Source organism: Amphiprion ocellaris, chromosome 6 (genome assembly GCF_022539595.1).
Source record: "Amphiprion ocellaris isolate individual 3 ecotype Okinawa chromosome 6, ASM2253959v1, whole genome shotgun sequence".
Taxonomy (NCBI): domain Eukaryota; kingdom Metazoa; phylum Chordata; class Actinopteri; family Pomacentridae; genus Amphiprion; species Amphiprion ocellaris.
In genome coordinates this window covers 3,256,626-3,276,328 of record NC_072771.1, presented here as the reverse complement: position 1 = coordinate 3,276,328, position 19,703 = coordinate 3,256,626, and the positions used below count along the sequence as shown (strand labels likewise).

General features: G+C 36.1%; 1 protein-coding gene across 3 annotated transcripts; it reads left to right on the top strand.

The window, feature by feature from the left end:
* Window positions 1–911: 911 nt before the first annotated feature.
* On the top strand, window positions 912–19,467 carry LOC111585565 (outer dense fiber protein 2-like). 3 transcript variants are annotated; one of them, XM_035941453.2, is made up of 18 exons: window positions 912–1,011; window positions 1,084–1,183; window positions 1,361–1,462; window positions 5,015–5,154; window positions 7,057–7,186; window positions 8,141–8,272; window positions 8,344–8,418; window positions 8,516–8,587; window positions 8,672–8,788; window positions 9,459–9,671; window positions 11,772–11,881; window positions 12,316–12,451; window positions 12,688–12,798; window positions 14,884–15,147; window positions 16,499–16,599; window positions 17,827–17,989; window positions 18,580–18,705; window positions 18,785–19,467. In XM_035941453.2, the coding sequence occupies exons 2-18, from the start codon at window positions 1,085–1,087 to the stop codon at window positions 18,929–18,931; spliced, it is 2,238 nt and encodes a 745-aa protein (XP_035797346.2). In that variant the 5' UTR covers window positions 912–1,011; window position 1,084; the 3' UTR covers window positions 18,932–19,467. The 3 variants fall into 3 exon arrangements, with proteins under 3 accessions (XP_035797346.2, XP_023150884.2, XP_054867527.1); XM_023295116.3 differs by having other exon boundaries at window positions 926–1,183; XM_055011552.1 differs by lacking the exons at window positions 912–1,011; window positions 1,084–1,183; window positions 1,361–1,462 and adding an exon at window positions 1,472–2,603.
* Window positions 19,468–19,703: the final 236 nt, after the last annotated feature.

The following is a 19,703-nucleotide window of genomic DNA, read 5'->3' as shown; positions in this document are numbered from 1 at the left end:
TCCAAATTATACACTTAAGAAAAGGTTAAAAAAATAGGAACAAGGGTGCCAGAATTAAAAACAACAACAATAAAATGCTGTAGTATCCACAAATTGCAAAAACAGTCAAAAAAGGAGAAAATATCAGTAACATTTTTTAACGGCGACTCACATTTTCCACCCTTGCCTCTCCTCTCCTTCTAGATACAGAAAGATAACAACAAATAACAGTAATAAAATTAAAACCTCTGATTAAAAAAAATGTAAATACAGGTAGAAAAATAAATATTTTGGTGAAGAATCCATACAAGAAAAGCTGGAACAAGAAGGAGACAAAGTCAACAACAACGCCAACAAGAAAAATAGAACAAACAAAGGAATAATGGAAACAATAAACCAAACAGCCAAAAGCAAAACAAAAAAGAAAAACATTATATTGAATTCGGATAAAATTATCATCGAAAAAATGTCGTTGTTTTCATTGCTTAATTTCTTTTGTATAATCACTTTGTTTCAAAAAAAGTGATTTTACAATTAAAAATAGACAGATCGTGAGGAAATTGTGCTATAAATACGTTTTAACGGTTGGCTTCATGCTGCATTCAGGGCATATTGTTCAAAACAACACTACTATTTGTCTTACAAGAATACCGTTTATGTCAGTTAAAGTCACGACTTGTTTCAAACATCTTTTACAAACATTTAATCAAACTGTTGCTACAAGTACACTCGCCTCGACATGTTCATGGAAACAATACCTAATATTCATGTTAGCACTGAGGTTAACTTGAAATAAAGTATGATTTCACCATATTGCCTTGAACGCAGCATTACCGCTACCCGTTACTTCCACTGGTTTCCAGGGGCAACGCTTCCCGAAAACTCGCCTCCACCAATCACAAGGTGAGACCTTGCAAACGAGCCAATCAGAGGAGCCGTTCGTGGATGACAACAACCGTCCTCTCCGCAGACAAAAGTCGAGATTTGTGTTAGCAACATGTCCCGTAGCTCCAGAGTAACGCGATTTAACTGGTAAATATGTGTTTGTTTGCGTCTTAATTAGTCCTAAACTCAGTTTTAATGTTGTTTTGAACTTTTCGGAAGAATGAAAACCAGAGATTCACCGCCGCCGGTTCACGTCCACGTACCGGAGACCACACCTGTACATGTTCATATGAAGAGGAGTCCCAGTAGAACCTCACAGGTTACTACACTTTATATTAATAGTGGAAATATAGTTTTCATAGGTCACTTTTACATGCGTGTTTATCTTCGTTTAAATATCCAGAGTGTAAAGCTACTTATACCCTATAATAAGAGAAGGATGTTACAATGAGTCTTGGTGGGTTTAACCTGTTGAATCTGTCTTTGTTTTTGGTAGAATATGGCTAAAGGAGATGCACGGAGGCCGGAGGTCCGGCAGCCGTGGATTCCTCCAGGAAGACTCTCCAGCCGGAGACGTCTGGGCTCCTACAAATGTCAGGTGTTCTACTAGTGTTTACCTCTCACTGCCATGCTTCCAGCCACTCACTGAATATACTAGTGTGGATATTCTGGCAGTGGTTTATTTACTTCCCTAACAGGACAGGCAGGTTTGAACAGAGTGCTGGATGTTGTCAAAGAAAGACTGAAAACAAAGCTGAGAAGTCGGTTTGTGAACCAGAGACTCAGTTTAGCTGCTGGCATGATTTCACTTTCATTTTGGAAATTTGAACATGTGGAGGAGAAATTTGACCACCATGGGAAACAGAAGAGTAAGACGATATACAGCAGATACTTCAGGAACAGTTTAGGTCTATTACAGTAGAAGTACAGGACCCACAGGAGGAATTAAAAGCAAAAAAAGCCACTATAATACTCTCATTACTGAGATTAGAATCTTATTTTTCCAATACCTCAATGTCCTTGTACATTTTTGACTCATTCTTCATTAGCATGGATGATACCAACATCCACACATTCTTAGAGAGATGTTCTGCTGTTCTTCTGAGACGTTTTTAGCGTTCAAGCACCAACAGTGCAAGGAAACTCTTGGAATGCATGGGTTTTTTATTGTTTTTAATTCTTCATCTGCTTTTCAAATCGGACTTTTGAAGGTCTAAAAATGTCTCCATAGCACTACCTGGAAAATTTCAAACAGGAACTACGGCCAGTGAGTGTCACCTACAGCTATGAACTTTGGTAGGCACATGTAGCATGTCAAGACGCACAAAAAAATCTATGGCAACCATGCCGAAAACACAACAGGAAGTCGGCCAAGTTGAATTCTGTGTCATATTTTGGACGATTTTGGACCAATTTTTGCACATTTTCATAATCTATAAACTCAAACCGGGTAATCCTAACATATCTCAAATTTGGCTAGGATGTACACCAGACATGAGTGATCAAAAGTTATCAAAATGCTCTGGAAAAGTCAGAGGGTGTGGAAATGTCGGCTCCTGGAATTTTGACGTTTCGCCGTGAAACAGGAAGTGCTGTCGAACTCTCCTGAACATGCTCCAATCTGCCTCAAACTTCACATGTGTGATCAGAGTCTGGCCCTGATGACATCCATAGGTTGAAATACACTCAGTCGCATCACCATCTGCTGGACATGCTTGATGTCGCTGACCAGCAAGGATGTGAGGACCCGTTCAATGCTGTTTGCAGCTTTAATTTTTGAACTACTCTTTGCTGAAGAGGTTGTGTTGTTCTACCTTTGAAATATCCCACAGGTGTTCTAATGAATTCCAATTAGGCAACATACTTGTCCAGGTTGTAGTTTTCACTTTTTTTATTCTGTAGAAACTCTTCTTCTCTTCTTCTTTAGACTGAGAGTCATCTCGTCAGCCAGTATTTTGGTTTATTCACAGACATTCATCTATAAATATTGTCTCCCCAACACTTTCCCCCTCATGCAGCCCAATATCATCACATTCTTATCTTTGTTCCATCATTTTGGTCTAGGGGTGTGATTCTTGCTTGGGATGTGAAAGGTCCTGGATTCAAATCCCGGGCGAGCCCCCAAATATATATTATGTTCCCAGAGACCAGGGGATGAGGGGGAGTAACAAATATAAAGAGGCAGGAAAACTGATCACGTAGTGGAAAAGTTATTTATTTACAAAAGAAGAAACGACACCAGAAATTCCTCTTAACAATGTTTTCCTAAATAAAAAAAATTTGAACAAGCTAATAACTTTTCTCCGGTAAGTCGCTGCCCTATTTTCAAGACGACACTCCTCTGACTCTCTGACCTGCTGTCTGGATGCTTGACATGACGTCACTTTCAAGGCCGCGCTCTTGCGAGTAATTAATGTCGTATTAACCCGATGTATCAAAGAGTAGATACTGAGCAAGATCGTTATCTGTAGTTTACCTTAGTGCTCGTCTCGTACCCGACACAGTGCAGTACTCTGCTGTTAAGGTGGAGACATGCGGTGGTGGTGTATTTGCGACAGTAACAAAAAAAAGAAAAAGAAAGAAATTTGAAGGAGCGGCGGCTAGGATTTAGGAATGGCAGCCCGCCGCTGCTGAATGATTGTAGAGGACACACTGCTTAGTTATAAAGCTGATCTCACTATATAAAAGTCCTTTAAGCCCGACACTGTTGAGGTTAGGCAGAACACGAGTTACCAACACAGCACTCTAGCAGCTGGTCTGGCCTACAGGCAACCCTTGGCTTAGCTATAAACACTCCCCGCTGATTGTAAAGGATCCACAGGAGCACCTGGCCACTCCTGTTGGGTGTAATGTGAAAAAAGAAATGAGAAAACACAACCTACCGTACCTACACACACCTTAGAACGTAACTCCATGCTTCACTGTCAGGACTATGCATCTAGTCCTGGTCAAGTTCACAGCAAACATGCTGGACTCCATCTGAGCCCGACTAATCTGTCTTGGTTCTATCTGAGAAAAGATTGTTCTCCAACATTCACTAGGCTTTTTTAATGTTTCATTCAGTTTCATTCACCTCCTCACTCCCAAAGTTCCTACCACTCTCGGTCGATCCTCATTCTAGTTTTCTGCTGCTAATGACTGGAACTCTCTACAGAAGTCCCTAAACTCTCCTTATACATATCACTCTTGTTATTTAAAAAATCAGCTAGGGAAACACTTCAGGACCACTGCACCTGTTTTTAACCTTTTTTTAGCCTTTCTATTTTTAAAAGTCTTTGTGTATTTTGTTCTTGTAATACTGTCTGATTTGCTGTGTATGTAACTGGTTGTTCATCTTATTCTATGCTGCCTCTTGACCAGGTTGTTCTCGGAAATGAGATCTAGTTCTCAACTAACTTACCTGGTAAATTAAAGTTTAAATAAAATGAAAAAAATTAAAGTAAAATAATGTTTTTTAGTTTAATTTTACAGTTTTGCACTGAAGAGCAAGCAAGTTTTTTCTTTTTGGACAGCATCCATAGAGGTTGATATTATGAAATGTGCTTCACAGAAACTCTGGTTTCCACTGATAACCCCTGAGCCCAGGCTGAAGCAGCTGCCGTCTGTTTTTCACAGATAGATTGTAAAAGTAGTTCACTGTCCGTGGAGTCATTTTAGGAGGAGCAGCCCTGATTAGTGGTACTATGACTCCGTCTATACCTCCTGATTACTGGTGCAACCATGCTCTTCACTGGTTTTTCATTGATTCCTGCATCTATTTCCGTCTTTGTGAAGTCTCACAATCAGATATTCCACTTGAATTCTTTTCCATGTGGAGCCATGATGAAGACATAGATAGTCCCAGCCCATTGGTCCAAAACTGAGAAAGTTCTGTTGTTCACAGATCATTTTAGAATAATGTTTATGCTGTTAGACTGATTGGAAATCACAGTTTAGTCTCAACGATCACAGCTCTTCTAACTTGTGTGTCAGTGATCACAGGTGTTTTTACTTTTGCTCCATTCGACTTCTACTTCCAGGCCTGAATTTGCAATATATCTACTTGTCAAGTTAGAAATAATGCAGTTATTGAGAGATTCAGGTTGTACCCTTCCTCGGTCTATTTCAGTCATATTTTATGTTTCATGCTGTGTTTGTGTCTTCTGATCAGCCGAGCCGAGTGCAGCATCAGTCAGAGAGTGGGATCAGACGTCAGCGTGATGCCGAGGAGCCCGACTACGAGTCTGCAGCCGTTTCCAAAAACCTGGGTGTCCTACTTAGAGAGCAGGAAAGCATCCGCCGTTTAAAGAAGTAAGAGTCGCTTCAGCAGCAGCAGCAGCAGCAGCCTGGAAATAACAACAACTATGTACTGATGTCTCACATTCAAAGGAAACCCGTCAAAAAGTGCCGTTCAAAATAAGTTAAGGTTACGTTCTGGAGACGTCCTGTTTAGTGATGTTGTCAGCGTCCAAATGTAGACGAAGAGACGTCTCAGCCACAGAGTTTCAACAGATTACAGCACATTTAGAAGTAAAACCTCCTCTCCTGGGTTGTAATTATTCAGTGACTTTTGAAATTGTGCGTGAAGAAATCTGCAAAGACGAGGCAGGTGATGAAACAGAGCTTTAGCTGTTCTTGAGTAACATTTAGTGGAACAGCTGTGGGACATAAAACCTTCAGCAAGACACACTTGTGGCTTTAAGGTGGATTTATGACGTGTCGGATCGCTTTCTAACGCTTAACGGATAGGAGCATCTCTGTGACCGATTTCACTCCAGTGTGCTCATTCAGAATTATTACATACACTTTTGAATCGTGACAGAAAAAAATGGTTTTCAGAGAGCATAATTCAACTCTTAGGTTCAATACTGGGGCTGCAATTAATTATTATTTTCATTGTCGGTTATTCTGTATGTAACCGGTGGCTTCGCTTCTCTGCATTGTGTTAACTCAGCCGACACATAGATCTATTTTGGAGACAATCTCCGTTTATTACAGCCCTTTATAGTCAATAAAAAGACACACAAAATCATCCGTCACACAAGACTTTAAAGAAATTAAATAATGCATAACCATATTAGGTAATTTAATTAGGTAATTAAGTAGAATTATATGACATTAAAGCACACAAATTACAGCTGCATAATCTGGCTTACCTCTCTCTCTGTACACATTAAAAAAGGGGAGAGGTAGAGTGGGAAAAACTCATTTATAGGACGGCTAAAAGTGTACGATGGGGTACAGGAACCCCAGCAAAGGTTCCACACAGCAAATGAGAGGCACAACAAACTTTGTGTAGCGATAACAATAAAACATATATGGTATATTTTATATTACTAATACAATTCAGATAGATAGATAGATAGATGAATATAGAGATAGATAGATAGATAGATAGATAGATAGATAGATAGATAGATAGATAGATAGATAGATAGATAGATAGATAGATAGATAGATAGATAGATAGATAGAAAGATAGATAGATAGATAGATAGATAGATAGATAGATAGATAAATATAGATATAGATAGATAGATAGATAGATAGATAGATAGATAGATAGATAGATAGATAGATAGATAGATAGATAGATAGATAGATAGATAGATAGATAGATAAATATAGATATAGATAGATAGATAGATAGATAGATAGATAGATAGATAGATAGATAGATAGATAGATAGATAGATAGATAGATAGATACTTTATTAATCCCGAGGGAAATTCAAGGAAAATTCAAGGAAATTTAAATATATTGAACCCACAACCACTGCTGCAGTAATGACCCTGTTACATGTAGATTATTTTCTTGATTATTTCATTAGTTGTTGGTCTATAAAATGTCAAAACAAAAGTCCAAAAATGTCAATCAATGTTTCCTAAATCACAAGATAACATCTTCAAATGTCTTGTTTTGTCCAGAACCCAAATATTTTCAGTTTACTGTCGTAGAGGGGGAAAGAAGCTAGAAAATATTCAGATTTAGGAAGCTAGAATCAGAGAATTTTTTTCCCTTAAAAAATAACACTCAAACCAATTAATCAATTATTTTAAGAGTTGACATCATTAGTTGCGGCTCTGGTCCTTGTCATTAATACTTAGGAAAGGTCAACTTTTTGTCTGGTTGAGACATCTTTCTCCTGAAACTCCTCTTGTGATGACAGCTAGTTTGGTATCTTAGTTTTATTTTTGTTCTGCTGTTTACAGGTGTGACTCTGGGGGTCACCACAGAGCGACAGATGTTCTCCTCAGGGCTCTGGTAGAGGCAGAAATCGATGGCGTTGCTGTAGCCAATCAGCTGACAGCCCTGAGGGAAACTATGGACAGCCTCTCCAAGGTAAATGCTGCATGAAATGGAAATTTTGTGGTCACAGCTAGCAACTCAGGCTCAAAACAACACATGCAACTTTGATAATGCATTTTATTTAGCTTATTATTGATATAGCTTTAGATTATTCCTGTTATTATCATATTCAGAATGAGAAAGGTAGCTTCATCTGCCTGCTTTCAGCACCACAGAGGGTTGTTCTTTGCTTTGTTTTTATTGTGGTTGGCATCAAAACTAGCAGATTAGTCTAAGACTGGACTGAAAATTCTCCAATTGTCATTTTTAATAAAATTTCAGTCATTTTAAACTACTTTCAAGTTATTTTGGACGATTCTTAAGTAGGTTTAGACAGGTTTGGAGTCATTTTGGAAAATTTTATTTTACTTTGGACAAGTTTTAAGTCACTTTAAGTTATTTTAGACAAATTTTGAGTCATTTTGGACAATTTTCTGAGCTATTTTGTGAAAGTGCAGCATGGTTTAGAAACAGTGAACAGAGGAGCAAGTTGTTGGAAAAACATTCAGCATGGTGAAACATCTTTCTACTGATGATGAGCAGAGTAGAGAGGAAAAGTCTGGAGATGCTGGAAACATGGAAACGGTTCAGTATCTATAGTATGTGGAGACAAAACCACCATGAAGAGACAAAAAACAACATAAACGAGACACAAACTGACAAAAGCAAGAAAAAATGACAACAAAAAAAACACAACTTGTCAAAAATGAGACAGAAAGCAACAAAAATGAGACACAAACTGACTAAAATGAGGGAAAAAGTGTCCCTGATGTATAAAAACAGCCAAAACTAGACAAAATAGGATCGAAAACAACACAAACAAGACACAAAATGGAACAGAAAACGAACTGATCCAGATTCCTCTTGACTCCACTGTATCGCTGCAGTTGGTCAGAAGAATGAATGAGTGGATCAGGACTTATTCTGCTGATTTTATTCATCTTTCAGGACAAACGTCTGTCTAAACTCCACGCCGCCTCTCTGGGACGTCAGCGGGAGTTGCTGCTGGAGAAGATCGAGATGTTCGACAGCACCAACCACAGCCTTCGAGAGCTGCTCAGAGAGTGGAGCGAACAGGAGGTAGGAGGAAGTCAAAGAAACTCCTGGAGAGCAGATCTGAGGCTGAAATAACTCACAGCTGACTGTTCCAGAGAGAACGGCTGGTGTGGCTGGAGCAGAAAGACGCCTTAAAGAAGAGGCTGGCAGACTGTGAAGCAGAGAACGTCGTGAGTATTTACCACCTGCTCTCATGAAGTTATCATCAGCACCAGACGTCTACAGGAGGTTCTTCTCCTTCTCCTTCTCCTTCTTCTTCTGCTGCAGAGACTTTTGGCCAAACTCACCAACAAGGAGAAAGAGGCCTTAAAGCTCACCGAGCATTTGGACTTTGAAAAGGTTTGAGACTCGCCTCTACATTTAAAAACACCTCGTAGTTTCTCCCATGTTCAAACACCTTTCAGCTTCCTTCTGTCGCCGCAGGACAACGCCAGGACGACGGAGGAGCTTTCGAGGATCCTGCAGTCCACCAGAAACCATCTGGAGTCTCAGCTGGAGCGAGCCGAGGCTGAAAAGGCCCTTCTGGCCGCTCAGATTCAGGTCTGTGATCAGAAAATGCAGCAGAACTCGCACACAAAGTGAGCCGCCAGATGTGGAACAGTTGTTTCTGTCAGTGTAATGCAGCTACGAGCTTCTAAAGGATGAAAACGCTTCTACATCATCACCAGTGTCAGTCACTGTGTTGGTGTTTCATAGTTCTCTGCACTTATCTGCTTGTTTTAAGGAATATTTATATTAAAATATTATGTTCTCTACAGCAGGGTGTCAAACTCATTTTAGTTCAGGGGCTGCATTCAGTGGGCCAGACCAGTTAAATCACAGCACAATAACCTATAAATAACCACAACTCCACATTTTTCCTTTGATTTAGTACAAAAAAGTACGTTCTGAAAATGTTCACATTTAAGGAATTATCTTTTTAATAAACATCATGAACAACCTGAAGTTTCTTAAGAAAAATTGATTCAATATCAACAACATTATTCCTCAGTTTATCATTTACACATTACACACACACATTACATGCATTGAAAATGTTCTTTTTTAACATTTATTTAATCTTTTTTATTATTGCAATCTTAATTCTTATTATATTTCTTCCTGTTCTTGCAGCAAATCCTAACATAATGCAGATCATCTGTCACAGATTCCTCTTATTTGACGCTCTTGTCGTCTTTTACTGAACGTGTGTTTTGTGCTGTTTTGCTAGAAGATGCAGCAGAACCACGAGCAGCAGCAGGAGGAGCTCCAGGTTCTGCAGGAGGAGCTCCAGGTTCTACAGGAGGAGCTCCAGGTTCTGAGGCAGCAGCAGCAGGAGGACGAGGAGCAGAAACAGGACCAGGAAACTCTGGTTCTTCTTAGCCAGCAGGCCGAGAGAGCCGAGGAGTCCAACAGGAAGCTCTCAGAGAAGCTGCAGGAGAAGGTCGGTGTTCAGCGTCTGCAAATCACACAGCATGTGCAGCTTAATATGCATCTATAACGTCATAATAAACCAGAGAAACATGGTCCTACAGTCAGTTATCTACAATAAACACTGTCATATATATAAATGTTGGTTTTCTCTGATATTTTGTTAACCATATGGTAAAAAATGTCTTTGGGTGAGTTCATTAAAATCCCTAAATTACGGATTTTATTCATATTTTCTCAGATGTTTTCAACTATTCCAGGTAGTTAGAATTTATTTTATGTGAATTTGATATTTTCTGCATTTTTTTCCCAACTCTTTTTATTAAATCATGTCGGTTGGTCACAGTTTCTTGGTTAAACCAAACCAAGTACTTTAGAAAATGATCAGGATCTGTATAAAATATATGTGCATAAATGTGTATATACGTGTAAAAATAGATGAATAAATCAATAAGAAGAAGAAAAATAGTTATAATAACAGTACTAATTATATTAACAATAATATTAGCAATAATGATAATAATAATTAATATCCCAATAATAAATACATAAATTAAGAATAAATAAATAAATAAATAATAATCCCAATAAAATAAAATACAATAAAATAAAATAAAAAAGGGCATTTAAGAAAATATTTAACTAAATGTGTATATACAATAAATCAATAATAATAAGAAGAAGGAAAATAGTTATAATAACAGTATTAATTCTATTAAAAATAATATTAACAATAAGGATAACAATAATTAATATCCCAATAGTAAATAAATTAAAAATAAATAATAATAATAATAATAATAATAATAATAATAATAATAATAATAATAATAATAATAATAATAATAATAATAATAATAATAATAATAATAATAATAACAATAATGATAACAATAATAATCCCAATAAAATAAAATAAAATAAAATAATAAACCTGAAAAAAATTAAAAGGGCATTTAAGAAAATATTTAACTAAATGTGTATATACAATAAATCAATAATAATAAGAAGAAGGAAAATAGTTATAATAACAGTATTAATTCTATTAAAAATAATATTAACAATAAGGATAACAATAATTAATATCCCAATAGTAAATAAATTAAAAATAAATAATAATAATAATAATAATAATAATAATAATAATAATAATAATAATAATATAATAATAATAATAATAATAATAATAATAATAATAATAATAATAATAATAATAATAATAATAATAATAATAATAACAATAATGATAATGATAACAATAATAATCCCAATAAAATAAAATAAAATAAAATAATAAACATGAAAAAAATTAAAAGGGCATTTAAGAAAATATTTAACTAAATGTGTATATATGTGTAAAAATAGATTAATAAATCAGTAATAATAATAAGAATAAGGAATAGTTATAACAGTATTAGTTATATTAACAATAATAACAATAATGATCACAATAATTAATAGCGCCAATACTAAATAAATAAATACATTATTATTATTATTATTATTATTATTATTATTATTATTATTATTATTATTATTATTATTATTATTAATAATAATAATAATAATAATAATAATAATAATAATAATAATAATAATAATAATAATAATAATAAATATTCCCAATAAAATAAAATAAAAATAATATACCTGCAAAAAATTAAAAGGGCATTTAGGAAAATATTTAACTAAATTTAAAAGATACAATAAAAAACAAAAAGAAAAGAAAAAGAAAAAAATATTTAGTAGAATGTCAACCACATGGGCAATTATAAATGTGCATATACATATACATTTATATAAAATTTTATCTGCATTTTCTGCTGCAGCTCCAGTGAACTAAAGGTGAAGCTGTTGGTGTTACACAAAGAATTAAAGATTTATATTAATTATAATTATAATAATTAAACAAAGTCCTGATTGTTGAGTTTGATCCACGGACCTCTGGGTGTTTTTTTTTCCTGCATGGAACCTTTTTTTATTGTCTGAAAATGCACCTTTATCTTTGTCAGGAGTACCTGAATTACATTCCCTAAGATCTGCATGAATTCCAGGCTGGTGTAGACGTGAAAAGGAATCAGTGGTCTGTTGTTTTGTGTGTTTTATCTGTCAGGAGTCGCAGCTGTCTCAGGCTCTGTCCACATCCAGCGACTGGTGTCTCCGTCACTCCAAAGAAGCAGCTGCTAGAGGACAGCTGGAGGAAGAAATCTCTGCTCTCAGGCTGTCAGTTCACTCACACACACTTCCAGTGCAGCTCTTCACTGTTTCGCTTCACAAAACTAATCATGTAGCACCAAATATACGTCTGGAGGCCACCTGGTAAAACGCTCTATCACAGCTACATGAATCAGGAGCATTTCTGTAGCTTTTATGGAATGTTATTGGAAGTTTTCTGAGATTTAAGGGTCAAGAGTCATAGTTCCGTTGCAGATTTAGATCCAGATTTGATTTTAGAGTTAAATTTGGATGTAAAAAACAATCAGAACTGAATAAGTTTGCATCAGTTGAACAGAAAGTTACTGCAGGATTTATCTGGTATCAAAAACACAACGAATAGTCAATGATCAGTTTAGTAGTTTGATAAAAATATAAAATCAGTGGATCAATAGACCAGGATTTATTCTGTATAGCATCATATATGTGTTGTTTACCTGCAGACAGGTGACTGAGCTGAACTCTCAGCTTCATTCAGCGGAGGAGAAGAGTCGGCTGGAGAGGGAGGAGCTCAGGGATCAGCTTCATCATTTCAGTGCTGAAAACGCCTCCACCAAGCTGGACAACCAGAAACTGAAGGTAGAAGAGTCAACATCAGCTACAAAACTGGTTTTAAATGAAATTATAAAGCAACTGTGTTTAAGAATGAACACTCCTGAATCTTCAGTTGGTTGGATTTCATTTAGTTTTCATTTACTTGGGGCTCATTTTCTTGACAAAAGTTGCAGAAAATGTACTGAAATGTCTTTTACTGTTTCATAATTTCTGTAAACTAAAGTTAAATGTCATTCATTTTAACCAAACCTAATATTTAGGGCAATGTGACGTCCTGCGAGGAGAAACTCAGGGGACTCCACTCTGAAGCTCGACAGCTGAAATCATCCATCAAAAAGTATGAAAACCTGGTGGAGAAATACAAGAAGAAGGTACAGACACACTCTAGCTGATGCTGCATCATTATATACACAGAAAACTGCAAATAAATGAGGCTTAACATGAAAATTTGACTACAAATGTAGAGGATTTATGTGTTTTTTTTGTGTTTTTTTCTGCAGAATTTAGACTTTGAAAATTAAAGTTTAAAAACGACTATAGATAGTCTGTGCGCTCAAATCGCACTCAAAAGTGATGTTTAATTAGCTTCTAGTGAAAGATAAGAAGCAAATATGTGTTTTGTGATGAGATAAACTGATTTTTTAAAGTGGAAAAAGCACGTTTTTGACATGGATGCCATCTCTGAATTGCTTGAAACTTTTTTTTATCATAAATTATGAATATTTAACATGTTATCTGTGAAATTTCAGATCGATATATCAAATATTTTCCAAGATGAAACTGTCCATCGACCCACTTTCACCAGATTTTTTCTCACATTGACATTTGAGGCTGTTTGAACGACAATATCTGAAGAAAAACAGCAATTTTTTTGATTTTATTTCTCTTCATGTCATTGATTCAGAATCTGTAATATCGGACAAATGGATCATATTAACAAAAAAAACTGATAATCCAGAAGTCAACTAGTGATAATTTCTGATCCAAATGTAGCTGAATGTCACAATAGTACAAAAACAATCATGTAGAATACTTTAAATATGAAATAATTGGTCACAAAAATGAAAAAAGAAGGTCATTTTTGTTGGACTTTAGAGCAGGTTTGACATGTTGGACCAAAGATTTGGACTTTCAAAATGATTTCAGGTTTTTATCTTTAATATTTCCTGATATATTTTTGTCCAAACAGCCTCAAATTTCACCTGCAAAAAGAAAACTGCTGAACGTGGGTCTCCGAGCGATTTAAAAAGAAAATTATCTCAAAAAATACTTCATATATCGAGCTAAAATTTCACTAAATATCTTTATAAATAACCATATTTTATGGCAAAAAATGTTGTGCAAATCGGACAGAAGAAATTATTCTAAAAATGTGATGATTTGAAATGAAATCAGCCTTAAATATGTGTTTTTTTCTGCAAAAAATTGACTCATTTTAGGTATTTCTAATGCATACAGACATAAAATGTGTCGGCTGTAAAGAGAGCAATAAGCTTTGAATTAAATAGGGCATTAAAACCATGTTGTTTATTTTGTTAACCCTCCTGTTGTCCTCATCCACCGGCACCAAAAAATATTGTTTCTTTGTCGCTAGGAGGAAACCTAAGGGTCGGAGGCCCCGAGTTCTGCCTGACAGGCTGCAGCGCCCCTAGTGGGGACAGGAGGATAATATTTAGGATTTTACAGGTTTAACCCTCCTGTTGTCCTCATTCATGGGCACCAAAAAATATGGTTTCTTTGTCTGAAAAACATCCAGAAATTCAGCAAAAAAATTTCCCAAATTTCTGAAAATTTGCAAAACCTTCAGGAAGAAAATTCCAATAGTTCCTTAAAAATTTCCCTTAAAAGTTTTATTAAAAAAAATAAAAATTTCCCAAATTTGGCAAGAAAATTCTTTGGAATATTTTCAAAAAATGAGTAAAAATCTTCCAAAAAAATCCTAAAAATATCTAAAGTGATTCCATATATATCAGTAAAACTTCTAATATTTTCTTTAAGAACATTCAAATAAAAATCAACCAAAATCCAGTGAATTTCACTGGATTTTGGTTGATTTTTTTTGTGAGTTTTCTCAAAGAAAGCTTTTAAGTATTCCTTTTTTACACCAAAACATGTTCAAAGATTTCCCAAAAATGTTGAAAATGTGGGCATCAGAAGTTTCACTGTGAAAATATATATTTTTTCCACATTTTCAAACTTTAAAACGGGTCAATTTGACCCACAGGACGACATGAGGGTTAACTGTCATAAAAAGAGAGTTTTTACCTGCATAAATGATATTTTGAAGCTTTAAAAACAGCGTTAAAGAGTCTGTACGCTCAAATCCCACAAAAAAAATCAGATTTATTTTATTCCTAGTGGAAGACATAGTGAACACAGATGGTTTGTGATGATGTAAAGTGAGTGTTTGAGGAGGAAACCTGTATCTGAGGTATCATCAGACCCTCTGTTTGCAGGTCCAGCAGGCTCGTACTGAATCCGAGGAGTCCTGCCTGAAGCTGGAAGTGGCCCAGAAGGAGGCCCGGGAGCTGAAGGGGAGCCTGGAGAGGGAGAAGGAGCAGCTGAGGAGGGAGCTGCTGGGTCGGATCAGAGAGCTGGAGGCGCTGCCAGACCGACTGAGGAGAAGCGAGCAGCAGCTGAGAGACGCCCAGCAGGAGGCGGACGGACACCAGAGGAGGAACCTGGAGAGCAGCGCTGCTCTGTCTGAAGTCAGGCACAAGGTACGGGACCGAAGGTAGAAAAACTGTAGTGCAGATAGGGATCACATATCTCATCTGGCCTGGGAACACCTCAGTATCCCCCAGGAGGGTCTGGAAAACACTTCTGAACCAGCTCTGAATAAGTAGAAGAAAATGGAACATGATGCATGGAGAATACTGCTATCAGAAACTAGAAATAAGTACAAACATGCTACATAAACAAGAAAGCATAGTCGAGACAAGATAAGACAAGACGAGATGGAACTTTCTTTGAACCCTCGTGTCGTCCTGCGGGTCAAAATTGACATTGATAGAAAAAAAAATATTTTCACAGTGAAACTTCTGATGTCCACATTTTCAACATTTTTGGGAATTTTTTAAACATTTTTTGGTGGAAAGAAAGAAATGTTAACCCTCCTGTTGTCCTCATTTACGGGCACCAAAAAATATTGTTTCCTTGTTTGAAAAAAATCCAAAAATTCAGAAAAAAATTCCCCAAATTTCTGAAAATTTGCAAAACCTTCAGGAAGAAAATTCCAATAGTTTCTTAAAAATTTCCCTTAAAAGTTTTATTTAAAAAAAATAAATAAATAAATAAATTCCCAAATTTGGCAAGAAAATTCTTTGGAATATATTCAAAAAATGAGTTAAAATCTTCCAAAAAAATCCTAAAAATATCTGAAGTGATTCCATATATATCAGTAAAACTTCTAATATTCTCTTTAAGAACATTCACATAAAAATCAACCAAAATCCAGTGAATTTTGCTGGATTTTGGTTGATTTTTTTTGTGAATGTTCTTAAGAAACATTTTTAACATTTCTTTTTTCGACCAAAAAATGTTCAAAGATTTCCCAAAAAATGTTGAAAATGTGGACATCAGAAGTTTCACTGTCAAAATATATATATTTTTTCCACATTTCTAAACTTTAAAACGGGTCAATTTTGACCTGCAGGACGACACGAGGGTTAAAATGTGAATATTTACAGATATTTCACCGTACGATTGATCTCCAATGAACTGATTCCAGGAGCATCAAACACGACAAATATTTTCTTGTATTTTCTTCTATTAGAAGTGAACGATGCTGACAAATTTACCAAACTTATGTCTTTAAATTGAAAGTTTTTATCCCGTCTTGCTTGTTTTTCACACATTGACTGACAACCCTTAGTCTAGTTGGTATAGACGTGAATAAAGTTGAGTTGATGTTGATTAGTGTTCCAGTGATGCTGCAGATGTAGGTTCATCTTTCACTTCTCTGTCCTCGTCTCTCAGAGTGGGTGTTTCAGATGAATTTAAAGGTTATTTATGAAGATTAGCAGGATAATTCTGTGTATTTCTGTCGGGTTAACGGTGTTTCCTCCACAGGTGGAACAACAGGGAGCTCAGCTGGAGACGTTCCAGCAGAGGAACCTGCTGCTGCTGGAGGAAAACAATGTCCTCAAGGAGAAAATCCACAACTTAGAGAGGTAACAAGACGCACAGACGCTTCCTGAGCTTCTTCTACTAAAGATTGGTCGCTTTTTCAGACAGAAGTGAACATTTTTGTGGTTGATTTGAGTGCTGGTTTAGTAGACTGGACGACCTGAAGGCAGGAAACTTTTGTTTCTTTAATGCCCAAGTTTCATTGTTTTGTGTCTCATTTCTGTAGTTTTTTGCCTCATTCTGGTCATTTTGCGCCTCTTTTTGGTCGTTTTTTGTGTAAAGCCCCAGAGCATGATAGTGCCACCACCATGCTTCATGGTAGGTTTGGTGTTCTTGGGGTTAAACGTTCTATAATTGAGCTCATATTAACAAAAAAAAAAAAACAAAACTGATGAGCAAAAGTCAACTAGTGGTATTTTCTGAACTAGATGTAGCTGCATGTCACAATAATACAAAACTAAACACGTAGAATACTTTAAATATAAAATATTTGGTCACACAATGACAAAAAAAGGCCGTTTTTGTTGAACTTTCACAACTGATGGAGCAGGTTTGACGTGTTGGACCAAAGATTTGGACTTTCAAAATGATTTCAGGTTTTTATCTTTAATATTTCCTGACATATTTTTGTTCAAACAGCCTCAAATTTCACCTGCATAAAGAAAACTGCTGAAAGTGGGTCGACGGATGATTTAAAAAGAAAATTATCTCAAAAAATACTTCATATATAGAGCTTAAATTTCACTAAATATCTTTATAAATAACCATATTTTATGCTTTAAAAGTGTTGTGCAAATCAAGCAGAAGAAAAGATTCTAAAAATCTGATGATTTGAAATAGAATCAGCCTTAAATGTTTTTTTTATGCAATATATGGACTCTTTTTAGGTATTTCTAATGTATACAGACATAAAATGTGTCGGCTGTAAAGAGAGTTGTACCAAAGTTTTGGAGTTTTAAAACGTTGTGGGTTTTTATCTTTAATAGATGTTGTTGTTCAAACAGCCTCAAACTTTACTGTGAGAAAAAACCAGCTGAAAGTGGGTTGACGGGCGATTAAAAAGACAAAAATATCACAAATAATACCTGATGTATCGAGGTAAAACTTCACAAAATGCTAAAAAATGTGGTACAAATCAGACAGAAGAAATGATTCTAAAAATCAGTTCATTTGAAATGGGATTCTATACATTAAATGTGTTTTTTCTGCCAGATATGGACTCTGACTTTGTCCTTAATGAGCTTTTTTTGTTGACTTGTTTGTTGTTCCAGGAGGCTGGAGGACCTGAAGGCAGAAAACAAAGAGATGGTTCAGACTCTGAGTCTGAAGGAAGCCGACGTTCGAAACGTTCAGCAGCAGCTGGAGGAAAAGACTCGAGAGTGCAGCGTGGTGTCCAGACAGCTGCACCAGGCGCTGGACGACGCTCAGAGACAGGTCTGGAAACAGGAAGTCACTGAATTTAACTTCCTGTCAGCGTCTACAGAGGCTCAGAATTAAACAAAACATCACAACTTCCACCTGATGTTGTCACTTTAATTATTTAAACAATTTTATACGTGTTGCAGTCTTTGCTACTTGCCCATCTCCATTTTATCAACATAAAAAAGCCTAAAATTATCTTATTCTGGCTGTTTAATACCATAAAAATGAGTAGTGGATAACCTCGGCTGAGTAGGTACTAAAATAGTACCTGGTACCAGCTACTTCGTCCTGATGGAAAACCTCACAACCTGAGTAGAGTCGAGCCGAGTAGGTGCTAATGGAAAAGCGGCATAAGTTAGCTGGGATAGACTTCAGGCCCCCATGACCCTAATGAGGATCAAACGGTGTATAGATAATGGATGGATAGTTCTGATAATGGTGTAATATTGCTGATTTTTAAAAGATTTTGGGGTTCAGAGGGTTAAAGCAGTTCTCATATTCCAGGAGGTGCAATCAAACTGTTTTACTTTAATCTTACATTTGACTCCAAGTTGTTTGAGTGTTCTCCTGATTCAACCAAGACTTTAATGTGTGTCCTGCAGGTGGACAGCAGCATGCAGAGGGTTCTGGTCAAGGAGAAGGCGTCCCAGTCGAAGGCGCTGGACCTGCAGAGTCAGCTGAGCCGAGCCAGAACAGAACTGAGTCAAGTGCAGCGAAGCAAAGAGGAGGTGGGTGAGAACATTTACTGCTGCCGGCGTTAGCGGTTAGAGAATCACTGAACGAGTCTGGTTTGTTTGTGTTCCCCAGATGGAGCGTCGTTTCCAGAATCAGCTGCAGAACATGAAGGAACGTCTGGAACAATCCGACTCCACCAACCGCAGCCTGCAGAACTACGTCCACTTCCTGAAAACCTCCTACGGAAACGTGTTCGGAGAGTCTTTACTGGCTAGCTGATGGCGAAACTCTCCAACCTTTCATTCTCCGATCGATTATCCGCCCCCAGATTACTTTTACTCAACGATTCAAGGTTCTTTATTGTCATGTCGGCACAAAATTAACAAGTCAATAAAATAAATACATAAAAATAAGGGCAGTTACAAGCAATATAAACAAAATACACAAGTGTTTACTAGTGGTAAACAGATAAATAAGTGTGCTATGAGGTGTTAAACATCTGCTTTTATCCTGAGAGTTTTGATGTCCATGGGATTAATAAAACTTTAAAAAACTAATTAAATATTTACATTTTGATCACCGGAACTTTATTTATATTCTTCAGTTCTCAATGCTGATAGTTTTTGTTACTCAAAGTCTTCCATCATTCATCACTCAGAATGGACCTTTTGCACTGCTGAAGTAAAGCCAATGAGTCTGTGTTCTCATATTTGACTGAAATCTGTGTATTTCTCTTTTATTTTTGACCATTTGATGAACAAAAATGTCTCTTGTGGTTGTTTAAATAAAGTCATTTGTAACAAAACTGGTTAGAATTTTGAATTGCTATTTTCTTTCTCAATTTTTTGTCTAATTTTGGTGCAAGTGTTGACTAAAACTTTGGTTAAGCTTCAAAAATGAATCTATTTTGAAAAAAAATGCATTTATAAGTGAATTTGAGAAATGTTAAGTCAACATACACTTTTTAAAATGACCTAACAAATAATATACAACACAGCGGGCCTATTAATCTATTTAAAGCCAAACTTGGCTCCCACATTTTATTTCTGTT

Bases quoted from the DNA above. Each gene is read 5' to 3' on its own strand.
- LOC111585565 (XM_035941453.2), top strand. From the start codon at position 1,085: ATGAAAACCAGAGATTCACCGCCGCCGGTTCACGTCCACGTACCGGAG. The intron at 11,882-12,315 runs GTCAGTTCACTC...GTTTACCTGCAG, and splicing joins GAAATCTCTGCTCTCAGGCT to ACAGGTGACTGAGCTGAACT. The intron at 12,799-14,883 runs GTACAGACACAC...CTCTGTTTGCAG, and splicing joins TGGAGAAATACAAGAAGAAG to GTCCAGCAGGCTCGTACTGA.